The sequence below is a fragment of the Vanessa atalanta genome, chromosome 27 (genome assembly GCF_905147765.1).
Source record: "Vanessa atalanta chromosome 27, ilVanAtal1.2, whole genome shotgun sequence".
Taxonomy (NCBI): Eukaryota; Metazoa; Arthropoda; class Insecta; order Lepidoptera; family Nymphalidae; genus Vanessa; species Vanessa atalanta.
This window is the reverse complement of record NC_061897.1, coordinates 822,862-836,255: the sequence shown is the minus strand read 5'-3', so window position 1 is coordinate 836,255 and position 13,394 is coordinate 822,862. Positions and strand designations below refer to the sequence as shown.

The window sequence follows — 13,394 nt, the reverse complement described above, 5'->3', positions numbered from 1 at the left end:
TTATTCGACATCTAAAAATACAGTCATGTTAGTTAAATACAATTATACATGTATGTAATATATCCTGCCTGGAAGTCAACACGCATTAACTCCTCTCGCGATTCAGGAAACGGCTGTTTCGCGAGATAGTTAGTTTCATTGAAGTAACTAGTTCTAGTTACATCGACTAAACTCGAAAATATTAATATTGTCTAGATATTTATACCTTCGAGACTTTTAAAAGCGGTATTACGATAAGGTCAGAGTCAGTCACCCGTCGATAGGATCAGTAATCAAAATGTTGAGTTCGCAACAGTTTCTGCCGTTTTATTTTTTTGTAATAAAATGCCGAGACTATCACAATGCACAAAGGAGTTGGTGGTCTATAAAAAAATTGTCCATTTTACGTCGAGACTTGCGAGGGAATCTCTTAGTTTAGTCTAGGAGATGAATGGCCTTTTGTATTTTGACGGTTTATTATGTTTAACCTTCCATTTGAGTGACGTTCTCTGTGATTATTTTGTTTTTATTTTTTTTGCAAGAATTCAGAGAGGCTAATGAATTAATCGTTTATTGTCTCTTTATTATAAAAACCAGAGCTGTTATAATATTGTTATTGATATGTAATATGAATTTGCGGATATACTAGACAGAGCCTGTGTTAAAGGTTTTGAAGCTCTAGGGCAACAAAGAAGTGGAGGCGTCTAATCATTATTTTACAAATTAAATGAATAATCTCCTTTCTGTTACTATGGTATGTCAATAATGTGTTAACTCTTTGCATGAGTAGCCTTTGAAACCGTAATTAATAATATTATTTTAATTGGAAAACGTCTAATTATCTACATGACATTAAAATTGTTGACTCTTTGGAATCACTATTGAGGGGGGACTTCTGTGGAGTGGCTTCTATAGTGGCTGGCTCACTTACCCTTCAAACCGGAAAAAATACAAAGCATGTTATATGATGAGTGAGTGGTAGTTACCCAGCTGGGCTTGCACAAAGGCCTACCCCCATGTAAGTATAGAATAGTTTAGTATACATGTGTGGTAGATCCAAGACCGACTCCAATGTCGTGACGCCAAATGGAAAGACACTCTCTTATACAATCACACTCTCCCTCTAACACAACTCTCTACCCTATATACTATATATTATGCTTCGTTATACAAATATATAGCCGAGATTGCCCAGTGGTTAGAACGCGTGCATCTTAACCGATGATTTCGGGTTCAAACCCAGGCAAACACCACTGAATTTTCATGTGCTTAATTTGTGTTTATAATTCATCTCGAGCTCGGCGGTGAAGGAAAACATCGTGAGGAAACCTGCATGTGTCTAATTTCAACACAAATTCTGCCACATGTCTATTCCACCACACATTGGAGCAACGTGGTGGAACTTGCTCCAAACCTTCTCCTCAAACGGAGAGGAGGCTTTAGCCCAGCAGTGGGAAATTTACAGGCTGCAAATATATGTAAAATATAATGTAAGAAAACCATATTTAATTTAATTACAAAATTGTTTTATTTATATAAAAGAACAATCTGCGGGTTCCTTGCCGTTTCTTATCGTTGGAGGCTGCATTCCGAAACGATGACACAGTTTATATATTTACGATTCGAAAATACTTTACTGTATAGTTATTTCAATCGTACAGATTTTATTTGAATGTTAATATCAGCATGTCGATAATTTTTTGACGACTTCCGTGGTCGAGTAGTGTGTACACCGGTTTTCATGGGTACGCCACTCCGAGGTCCCGGGTTCGATTCCCGGCCGAGTCGATGTAGAAAAAGTTCATTAGTTTTCTATGTTGTCTTGGGTCTGGGTGTTTGTGGTACCGTCGTTACTTCTGATTTCCATAACACAAGTGCTTTAGCTGCTTACATTGGGATCAGAGTAATGTATGTGATGTTGTCCAATATTTATTTATTTATTATTTTCATCGAACGGAAAACTTAATTTTATAAATTAAAATGTCCGCAAACTCCTACACTACAAAATAATAAATACAAAATGTTATATTTCGGGCAGACGTTGTGTTCAGGCACTCCAGACTGCGGAGCCTCGCGTTCGGTATGAACTCTACTCCTTGATTTCTCGCTCTCCCCGCTTGATGACGAAACATAACGTTTAAGTAGTTTTTAAACTTGCTTCTGTGTATATAAATGGAATTTTTTTTTCGGATGTTATGACTCTTTGGTCGGTTGTCGGAATTTGTCATATATTAATCATTTATCGAACTCTTATTTAAAGTTTTATACCATTGATAGCATTAAAGTTTTTCAATTACTATTTTACTAATTGGTTGATACACTTGTGGTAGAATTTCAAACGAGAGATATTGGTTTATACCCTGTTCAAGTTAGCTTGATCTTTTTGACAGACGGGCTAGTGATGAGAAACAGAAAATATAACATATATAACAGTCGATGGAACGATGGAATGCGTAATTCAAATTAGAATTAATTTTTTTTTTACCTTATTTTTCTTGAGTTATACCAGCCAAAGAGACCCCACTCAAAAAGATCCCCGTTCGTAACAATAACTTTACAATGATATTTAATAATGATTTTTTGTAATCGATATTTGTAACAGTTACTGCCTGTCATTCGCGTCCCTACCGTCCGACCGATGTAACATTGTACAAGCGTCTATTATTTTCAGTGTTTCTATTTAAATTGTACTATGAAGCAATGAAAAGCCTTAAAATTTTCGGATAACGCTTGAATCTTTAGGGACTTTTGTGTTATATGTATTTTTTAAAAATATTTTTACAATTTTTAAAATAATTAAATTAAGAAAATAATTCGTCATTGCAAAGTTACGTCGATCAGAAAAATTTACATCTGTCAAAAAGATCAAGCTAACTTATACAGTGTATAATTGTTTTTTTCTTCACCGCTAATCACGAGTAGAATGGACTGTATGTAACGATAGTTAATACTAATTAAAACTATTAACATTTTAAGTAGAACAGCATTGCATAATACAAGACGTCTCGTAATATTTTGAACATAATTGCAGTTTTTTTTATGATATCGGTAGGTGGACGATCAAATGGGCCCATGATGGTAAGTGGTCACCACCGCCCATAGACAATGGCGTTGTTAGAAATATTAACCATTCCTCACATCACCAATGCGCCACCAACCTTGGGAACTAAGAGGTTACGTCCCTTGTGACTGTAGTTACACTGGCTCACACACTATTCAAACCGGAACACAACAATACTGAGTACTGCTGTTTGGCGGTAGAATATCTGATGAGTGGGTGGTATGCGTGGGAATATTTTCCCAGAACACAGTACCTTTAAACACAAATTCAGATACGACTTCGTTTGAACTCTTCGATTAGAACGGTTGTAATCTAAGTACTTGACCGTCTGAAATCAAATGATATTTAAATACCTCTAGGCCCGTGTAAACTATTTAACTGAGTAGTTACGATATCCAATTAAAATATACAATAAAGAGCTTTGTAAATCGTTTTTAACCGACTCCGTAACGATTAATAAATCAATTGAGACTTAATATCGTATCAATAAACAACAAACTTCACATGTGGGTAGGGGAACGTTCGTACGTCAGTCGAGTTCCAAAAATTGGTAACGCGTCTCGCTCTAACGTCCGCTTCGAGAGCGAGAGAGCAGGAGATTTAATGGCCCGCGTTCGTCACGTGGTACTAACGACGGCTTAATTTGAAGACGTTTAAGGCGTATTTCTCGTGTTATAATTATTTGTAACTAATTTTGAATTGTTTTCATAGAATCGAAATCGAAATATACTCTCGGCTTTGCTCTTACGAGAGTTTTTAACCGATTTCAAATTTGGAGGTTATAAATTTATCAGTTTTTTATTATTTTTTTTATATCGGTCGTCTAATAACGCTGTCGTTTATGAACGTATTTGCATTTTCGTTTTTAGTTTGGAAGGGTTTGGTTTCATTTAAACTTGAAAATAATTTTTATATTTGTACTAGCTTTACTCGCGCGTAATTTATGAAACTTTACCTGTAGCACATAAGACTTCATCCCCATTTTAGCACCTCGAGGGGTGTATTAAAAAAGCTTAGCTCATGTCCTTCTCCGGGACTCAAACTATCTCTATAGCGAATTTCATCGAAATCGGTTCAGCGTTTTAAGCGTGGAGACGTAACAGACAGAGTTACTTTCATTTATACGTATAGATATTTATTTTCTCCGATAGTGAAATGCTAAAGAAATAATTTCTCAAACAGTATTCGTTAAATACGTAGAAAGTTAATTGGGGATCGGCCAGCTATAGTACAAATAAGGGTTAAACTACCCCTTAAGTCTCCGAGTTCATTATAGCGCCACCTCCATTCGAATTTCTTGTTATAATTTAAGTTTTGGGTCTTGTAATAAAATACATCGAAATCAATTATTGTAACTGTTATTATTATAAACGAGAAAATGTTTTTGTTTATATGTTTGTTACGCTTTAACGTCGTAACTAATCGAGCTATCGACGATCGGTATCGGGGACTCAGGGTACCTAAGACCTTTCCCTTACCCCGATTAAACTTATTAAGAATTAGTTCGAATATGGAATTGTAGTCGGTCAGTACTAGTGTTTTTTTTCTTAATTAGTTTTTAATTTGTTCTAAACTATGTTATCGATGGAAAAATTAAAAATCTTATGTTGTATTTTTATAATATGGCCCAGAGGCTGGATACGTGAATCATGAAAAAGGGTGGCGAGTTAATATCTAGGAAAACAGCACCGAGTGTCAGTTTTTTTATTTATGAAATGGTTGGGTGCACTGGCAATAAGTCCACCTGATGGTAAGTGGACGTCACCGCTCATAGATATTGGTGCCGTTAGAAATTGTAACCATTCTTTAGATCACCAATTCACCACCAACCTTTGGAACTAAGATGTTGTGTCTCTTGTGCCTGTAGTTACAGTGTCTACTGTCTCACCCACAATAATACTAAGTATTACTGCTTTGTGGTAAAATATATGAATCGGAGGTGTAGTGCCTTGAAGATATACTTCATCCTCGGAGGCAGTTCTCAGGGAAGAACCCATATAATTCAGGATATATCGCTAGAGTAATGAACTGTGCGATAGTTTGAGAAGCATTGACTTTGTCGGTTCTGAGTTCGAGTTGAGAAATTATTTAAATGTTTAATATTTAAAAAAATTTCACGGTAATCAATTCCGCTATATATTCAAAAAGATTCACTGACCACTTAGCTAAAAGGAAAGCAGGTGACTTAATCGAGAAAGTTGAAATTACATAAATATACTACTCTAATAGGGCTGTTCGGTTGCGATTATATTGCATAAGAGGAGCGGTTACGAAAGCGGACGCATAAGCGAATTTTCCTGTCAAGTAAATTTTGTAGTAAAATTTGATTTGAAATATCAAGTCATCTCAATCCGTTCTCAATAAATGCACCATCTAACATAAAAAAATTTTCAAATCGGACGCGTAAATTCTTATATAAACGGGTCCAATGCTATACGTAAGATATATCGCTAAATTGACGTATCATATATTCTAGATCATATATATATATAAAAGATCTGATATGTTAACAATCTTCCATAAACTTAGCATTTTATTAAACATCGATTAAAATCATATTTAACATATGATTTTATAAATATATGTGTTGTGCGAAAAAAGTCGCTCGCCATCTCGTATACAACGTGACGAGGCCCGGTCTTAAAGACCCCAGCGTTTTCTATATTAACCCTTCCCAATAAATTTGCCCGGTGTTATTTAAAAGTCCGCAGGTGGCACTTCAGACGGGAGTTATACCGGCGTTTAAGTGTTAAATAATGTTTTTTAATTTGTACTAGGTACCCGTTTTGTATAAAAGTTATTTTATTAGGGTAATTATTGATTGAGACGAGTTGAAACGCTCGTAGCCATTTATGAAATAAAAAAAATGTGATTAGACGTTAATGTTCTGAATATATTAATTGAAAATGTATCATTACAATTGGATTGGATTGAAACGTGAGTGAGCCAGTATAACTAGACGCCCAAGGGACGTAACGTCTTTAATTTTTAATGTCGGTGGGCATTATGTCTATGTGCAAAAATGATATATCATTAGGTAGGATATTTGCCGGTAGACATTGTGGATTTGCGAAAAATTGCGTTTTGAACGTCGACGAAGCTGTTGATGATGATGATGGAAATTATATAAAATCAGTAAAAGAATAAATATTACATTAACATCCTGTAAATTTCCCACAGCTGGGCTAAGGCCTCCTCTCCCTTTGGAGCATAATTTCGTTGAAATTAGACACATGCAGGTTTCCCCACGATGTTTTCCTTCACCGCCGAGCACGAGATGAATTATAAACACGAATTAAGCACATGAAAATTCAGCGGTGCCTGCCTGGGCTTGAACCCGAAATCATCAGTTAAGATGCACGCGTTCTAACCACTGGGCCATCTCGGCTGAATAAAGATTAATTAAAATAAATAAAGAAAAGATAATTGAAATTAACGATGAATTCAAACTGACGATGAAAAAGTGCGAAAGTGCGCGTGTGTTTGTGTAAACAATATGATTTGGGTGTGTGTGTGTGTGGAGGGGGGGAAGAGGTATTGATGTGGTGTGTGCTACCACACAAAATATTGTTATATAAAGCAAGGTGATATTGCTTAGAGGACACAAGATTTCGATTCTGATTTCACGGAGTGGTTGTTTGAGGCAGAAAATATCAAAATACCACTGAAACTGGTTTGTTGAAATTTGGTATGAAGCGAGTTTGAACTCCAAGGGCTAACATATGTCGAGTCACCCCTGAAACGCAAGCCAAGCTATGGGCGACAACTAGTACAGTATATTTATTTACAGCCCTGCATGGAAATCAATGTATACTGAGTCTACCTACTTTTTTTGCGTACTAATAATCTTGATTTATGTAATATATCATTCAAGCGTTCCAAATGCCTCTGTTGCCAAATTTTAAAGAGTTTCTAAAGTTTGTTATACAATTAGTGAGTTCATGGTTTATAAAGTGATACGATTGCCTCCTGCCATTTCTTTTTGATATTGAGTATATGCAAACAATCAGAAATTGATTTAAAACAAACCCGCTGAGTTTCTCTCGTCGGTTCCTCTCAAGTAGTGTTAATTTGACAATCGATAAGTAAGTGTAATTTTTCTATGTACTTACTTTGTATTTCAAGTATTGGTAAATAGTACCTGTGTTTCTTGTCGGTTAGTCTCGGTAGAATCTACATTCAAAGCCGTGCTTACTAAAAACCTACTCGAACTTAGTAGTTTTTGACAAATAAGTAGCGAGAATAATTAATGTTTAATTAATGAAAATAAATTACAATACGTAGCTTCCGTTCGTTTTATTATCAGACAGTATTAATTCTTAAAATTAGATAAAACAACAGTGACCATATCTGTAATGTAATCTTATTGAAATTTATTTTAAGTGATTATTTTAGATAAGGACATTTCATAACATTGATTTTGAATTTTAAATCTTTATTAATTACGAGTGGTATTAAGGTCGTATTTTAATATATACTTAGTATAGCAAAATCTATTTCGTTTAATTCGATATATATACGGGTGATAAAACGAAAACATGTCATTTCCCTTTGTGGTAGGGCTTTGTGTAAGCCCGTCTGGGTAGGTACCACCCACTCATCAGATATTCTACCGCCAAACAGCAGTACTCAGTATTGTTGTGTCCCGGTTTGAAGGGTGAGCCAGTGTAACTACAGGCACAAGGGACGTAACATCTTTGTTCCCGAGGTTGGTGGCGCATAGGTTATGTAAGGAATGGTTAATATTTCTTACAACGCTATTGTCTATGGGCAGTGGTGACCACTTACCATCAGGTGTCCCATTTGCTCGTAAGCGTACCGATATAATAAAAAAAAATCCGTTTTGTTCTACAAACGAAATCGTCAATCTTTATGTGTCTTTGAGCATGTGTGTATTGACTTAGGATATATTATATGTATAACTAACGTAACTTTGTATTTTAAATGTTGGAATAGAGTGACTATACTGTATTTCTTGCCGGTTCTTCTCGATAGAATCTACACTCCGAACCGGCGGTAGCTATCACTTGATATAGTTTGTTAAATTACGATTCAAAAGTGCTCGTAAAATTCTACTTGAATAAAGTATATTTTTATTTCTGCCGAGTACACGAAACAAGTATGGCGGACTACTGAGTACAAGAGAACGTACTAACAGCATTGCGTTTTGGTCCGTGTAATATTTACGCGGATGACGTCTGACGCTTCGCATGGTCCGCGTTGTTGTTCAGTTCCAATCGAATAAGGAATGAAGATAAACAGACCTTAGATTTACGTATATCACACGATTTGTTAATAGATGTTCTGTATTGTATTACAAACGGTTCTTGATTGATAGTTCTCTATTATATTTGGAAAATAATACGCCTGGATTTATGCTCGGGTTCCATCACAGGACTAATTGAGTACTGATTGTGTATGACAGAATTTTGAATCTGTTTATTTGAAAAGAGTAAATAATAATAATAATAATTATTTATTTATTCTCTCCCACATTACAGACATTACAGTTTAAACGTATCTTAATAATAAGTACAATTGTGTGTGGGAGACAGGAGCCCCAACTAGGTTTCCCTGTGCTAAGGGTCTCCTGGCTCCACCTCAAGGATATCAACTATTTCTTATATAAATTTACATGTAATATGAAAAGACCAAACATGATATATACATTGTAAGTTATTTAAAAAAAAAAAAAAATGCGAGTTTGTTGTCGATTATTCTCGCTGGAGGCTTCTTTCCGAAACGGTGGTAGTGTTTAAGTATTGAAGACTCAAAAATGCTTCATTACTAAGTCAATTTTAATGGAATACGTTTGATTTGATTTAGAATACATAACATCATCATGAGCCGAGATGGCCCAGTGGTTAGAACGCGTGCATCTTAACCGATGATTTCGGGTTCAAACCCAGGCAGGCACCACTGAATTTTCATGTGCTTAATTTGTGTTTATAATTCATCTCGTGCTCGGCGGTGATGGAAAACATCGTGAGGAAACCTGCATGTGTCTAATTTCAACGAAATTCTGCCACATGTGTATTCCGCCAACCCGCATTGGAGCAGCGTGGTGGAATATGCTCCAAACCTTCTCCTCAAAGGGAGAGGAGACCTTTATCCCAGCAGTGGGACATTTACGGGCTGCTAATGCTAAAAAAAACATCTTAGTTCCCAGGGTTGGTGGAGCATTGACGACATAAGAAACGGTTAATATTCTTACAGTACCAAGGTCTATAGGAAATGGTGACCACGTACTTACTTACTCTGAACTCCAAGGAAGGACAATTATATAAAAGATGACCAACACCTAGAACATGAGAAAAGCCGCGGGCGACAAATAGATATTAAGTAAAAATACTGGCTTTCGAGGTGCCTTGAAGATCTCGGTTTTTTGTCTTTTAATTCAATAAAATGGCTATTCAAATATGCCTTGTTTTATAGTTTGGATAAAATGTAGTCGATTTGATATGCAATCTGACACGTTCTTAGCAAGGTCGTAGGATGAGAGGGCCTTTAAGACTGCCTTTCGTTGAATATTTTGCGTCGTACATTAAACTGTTTAATGAATGTTAAAGTACATATAACGGATAAAATTCCTTACGTCATTAGCTCGACATAATTTTTCTGTTTTTTTTGTTACATTATCTTAATATATTTGAACATAAAATTCAAACTTTATAATAAGTCAAATTTAAGCACTGATTGGGACGTTACTCGCCCGTAAGACACGAGGTCTCCTAGTTTAGGCGTACAGGGCCTCTTTGATGCACGTATAATACTGGATATAAATAAAAATATTATTACATTGAGTTATTAACTCAAAACTAGTGGTCATCCCGCGAAACTTTGCGTTTGAATTAAATTTTTAATGTTTAATATACATTACTTCAGTTAGAATTTAAGTTTGTCGATAACAATTTACTTTAATTTTTTTACGTTTTTAATTTTTTTTTTCTTATAAAACCAGTAATTTTTTCCGATTATTTATTAAATTTAATTTTCCCACGTCCCATTTAATGTACCATAATCACTGGGACAATAATCGTCTTACGTTATTAATTAGTTTAAAATGAGAGTTATTCTGTAGGTATTTGTAATGCGTCTCTTCTGTTCCAGAATTTTCCAGACCTGTCAAGTCTAAGTGGCGATCTCGCTAATGTTCTAAGCTCTCAGAAAATTATAGAGGGACGAAAAAGCGACCGTCTACGCGGTAAATAACTATGTTTCCATTAGGGGTTGATGGAACAATAGAAATATGGAGCCGGAAGGGATGAAAAGATTACTATTTGCAAGGGGCTTTTAGTATCATGAAAATTATTATTTTTTCTTTTTCTATTTGAATGTCTTATGCATAATGAATATTAACTTTCCTTAATTACGACTGCAATGGTACTGCTTCGATTCTCGATTGTAGTAAATTTCTGTATAACCGTGATAGATGCGTCATACAGTATATCTGTACGTATCACATCAATACATAGTATAAAACTGAGTCGCTCACCGCTCACATCTTTAAAATTACACAACTGATTTTGATGCGGTTTTTTTTAATAGATATATTGATTCAAGAGGAAGATTTATATGTATAATACATGCACATTATAGCAGAGAAACGCTGATAATTTTAAAAGTTACTTCAAGTTATGTCGTACATTGCAATCACTGACTGAACCCTACAAGATAAATCAAAATAATGTACTACAGTTTTGTACACCTTATAAATGGTTTCAAAAAGTTCGCGGTGGTATATGTCTATCTCTTAGAGATAACCCACAATAGCCCTTTTTTATCCTTTATTTTTTACGAGAAATATAGCTTATTTTAGAAGCGATTTTTAGCAATACAGCATTAATTCTCTATACCAATAAGTACCTTAAATACTTTGTGCATTTAATATAGATCAATACGGCTCTTTACAGCGTGTAATTTAAATGAATATTTTCGAAGATATTACAGATTTAAAACACATGGGCATAGCGGTTTGTATTGTCTAATGACTGTAAAACTGTGAACGTTGTAAGACATTCTGTAGTATATTTAGTATCAGCACCCGTGCGAAGCCGGGGCGGGTCGCTAGTTTTATTATATAAATAAAAATAATATATTTGAATACATTTAATTTAACTGGTTGATGTGGCGTGACCTTTTCGGACATCTTCGACAATTATTACATTTACTACGAGACCCGGCTTCGCACGGATAGTTTAATGGTCTACATAAAAGTTTGATATCCTAATATTCGTACATCTCTCTTGGTCACCGTTCAATATTTCAATCAATTTACATGAAATTTTAATGAATTATTCGCCGTCTAGGTGGTTAAGCACTCCGATTGGTGAAAATTACGTTCGGTAGTTTATGAGTGTATTGCGTTTAGATACGGCGGGGTCTCATTTTGTTATATGTAACCATAGTATTCGTATGTGTGACTGTTTGTGAGTTAACTCTTTTAAGGTATTTTTAAGGTTGGTAAATTAACTGTTTATAGACAGTTTTTTGTAATATATATATATATATATATATATATCTAGTGTACCGTACATTATTTATATAATTTATTATATAATTTAAATTATTTTAACTATTGAAATAAAACTAGTTTTTTAACGGATTTAATCGCGTATATTTAGGCAGACAGTCTGCCCGTGACCACGAACACTGCAAAGTGCTCGAAACGTCGGGATGTTAAAATAAAATAATTAATATACGCGATTAAATCCGTTAAAAAACTAGTTTTATTTCAATGTGTAATAATCGCGAAAATCTAAGACAACATTATTTTAACTATTATTTCTAGATAATATGGGGGGTAGGGAGTTCGCCTTCGGTTTGATCGTTATCTCGACTTTAACATTTATTTCAAAAAACATATTTAACTTTTTTGTATTTTAATATAATGTTTCTGTTGAATAAATACATGAGTATATTTTTTTTTTGTTAGGCAATTGTGATCCCAATATAATAAGACTCGTATTGATTTAAGTTAAGTTACGTTAAGTTGAGATGACCCTGCGAATAAAACACGTGAACCGATGCGGGTTCTAATCCAGGCGAGCACTACTGAATTTTTATGTGTTTATTTTGTTTTTGTAATTCGTGTAGAAAATCTGCCACCAACCCGCTTTGAAGCCGCTTGTATTAGAAGTAAAAGAGGCTTTACAGTAGGATATACACATACTTTACTTTATTGTATACTAGTCTGCCACAGCTTTGCTCGCTGCGCTTTAAAAAGTCTTTGACTTCAAGCTTGCTTCAAACCGATTTTCATCAATACGGTTCAGTGGTTTCGCCGAGAGCAACAGACAGACATAGTTACTTCCGTATTTATAATATTAATATAGATTATAATAATAATTTATTTTTTTATAGAATTCTTCAAAAAACTCATCCAAACCGACACTCAGATTCGAAAACTAAAACAGGACATGAGTAACAATTATCTGACAGATACGAAAGCTATAACGGATCGGATTAAAAGATCGGCATCGAAACGTCAACGTAAACACAACAAGGACGGTGTACATAAAAATCTCGATAAAGACACAGCGAACGATGTTACTAGAACTGAGTCTACTAAAATAGAAAGTAACACATATTTAAAAATAAATAACACAGGCGTGACGAGAGTGTGGATTAAAGATGAACAGATTATTATAAATTACGTACCGGAAAGAAGAAGGAACTTCCCGAAGTGTTCTCATTCGCACGAGACAAAATATCATGAAAGGAAACTCAAGCATCCGTTCTACAAAAACAGTCAAAGAATTGATGAAATGCTTTATGAGAAAAAAGCAACTAAAAACATTAAAGCTATTGAACAAAATACAAAAGATGATACGAATTTAAATAAAGTTAAAAACGTTAATCGTAAAGGAAAGAAATTGGCAGATAAAGATAGTATCTACGATAGTATCGAAGATATAGTTTTTGATGAACAAGATAAGAGGATCGGTTACAGTCCGAATGAAACTGATTTTAATACGAATTTATTTATGTCTACACCTCCTGCGTACCATGTCACATTGAGTGTTTCGACGCTTATGTAAGTTTAGTTGATGTTTACTATTTCTAGGAAAGTAAACTAAATTTCTCAGTAACTGCTCGGAATCTGGAGGCTTAGAGTGTATACACTTGAGCCTCTGAACTATTTCCTGTCGTGTCGTGTGTAACCTGTGGTTGTACACACACTTAGGCACTATAATATGTCATGTGAGTTGATTAATCTCCCTTGAGATTTTGTGAGGAGTATACTATCATCATCATCGTAATTATATCTACTCTACGTATTTACGTTATTCTTTATTCGTAGCGTTCTATGTAGACCACAACGCTACGCTACGCTCCCTATGCAAAAGGCTAC

The 13,394-nt window shown here is 34.8% G+C and overlaps 1 protein-coding gene across 1 annotated transcript in view; it reads left to right on the top strand.

Annotated features, from left to right (window-relative positions):
* LOC125074116 overlaps positions 1-13,394 on the top strand; it is a 39,260-nt gene that overhangs the window by 13,589 nt on the left and 12,277 nt on the right. Inside the window, exons 4-5 of the mRNA XM_047685342.1 lie at positions 10,151-10,244; positions 12,404-13,076. Coding sequence (XP_047541298.1) covers positions 10,151-10,244; positions 12,404-13,076 — 767 coding nt within the window. The remainder of the gene's footprint in view (positions 1-10,150; positions 10,245-12,403; positions 13,077-13,394) is intronic.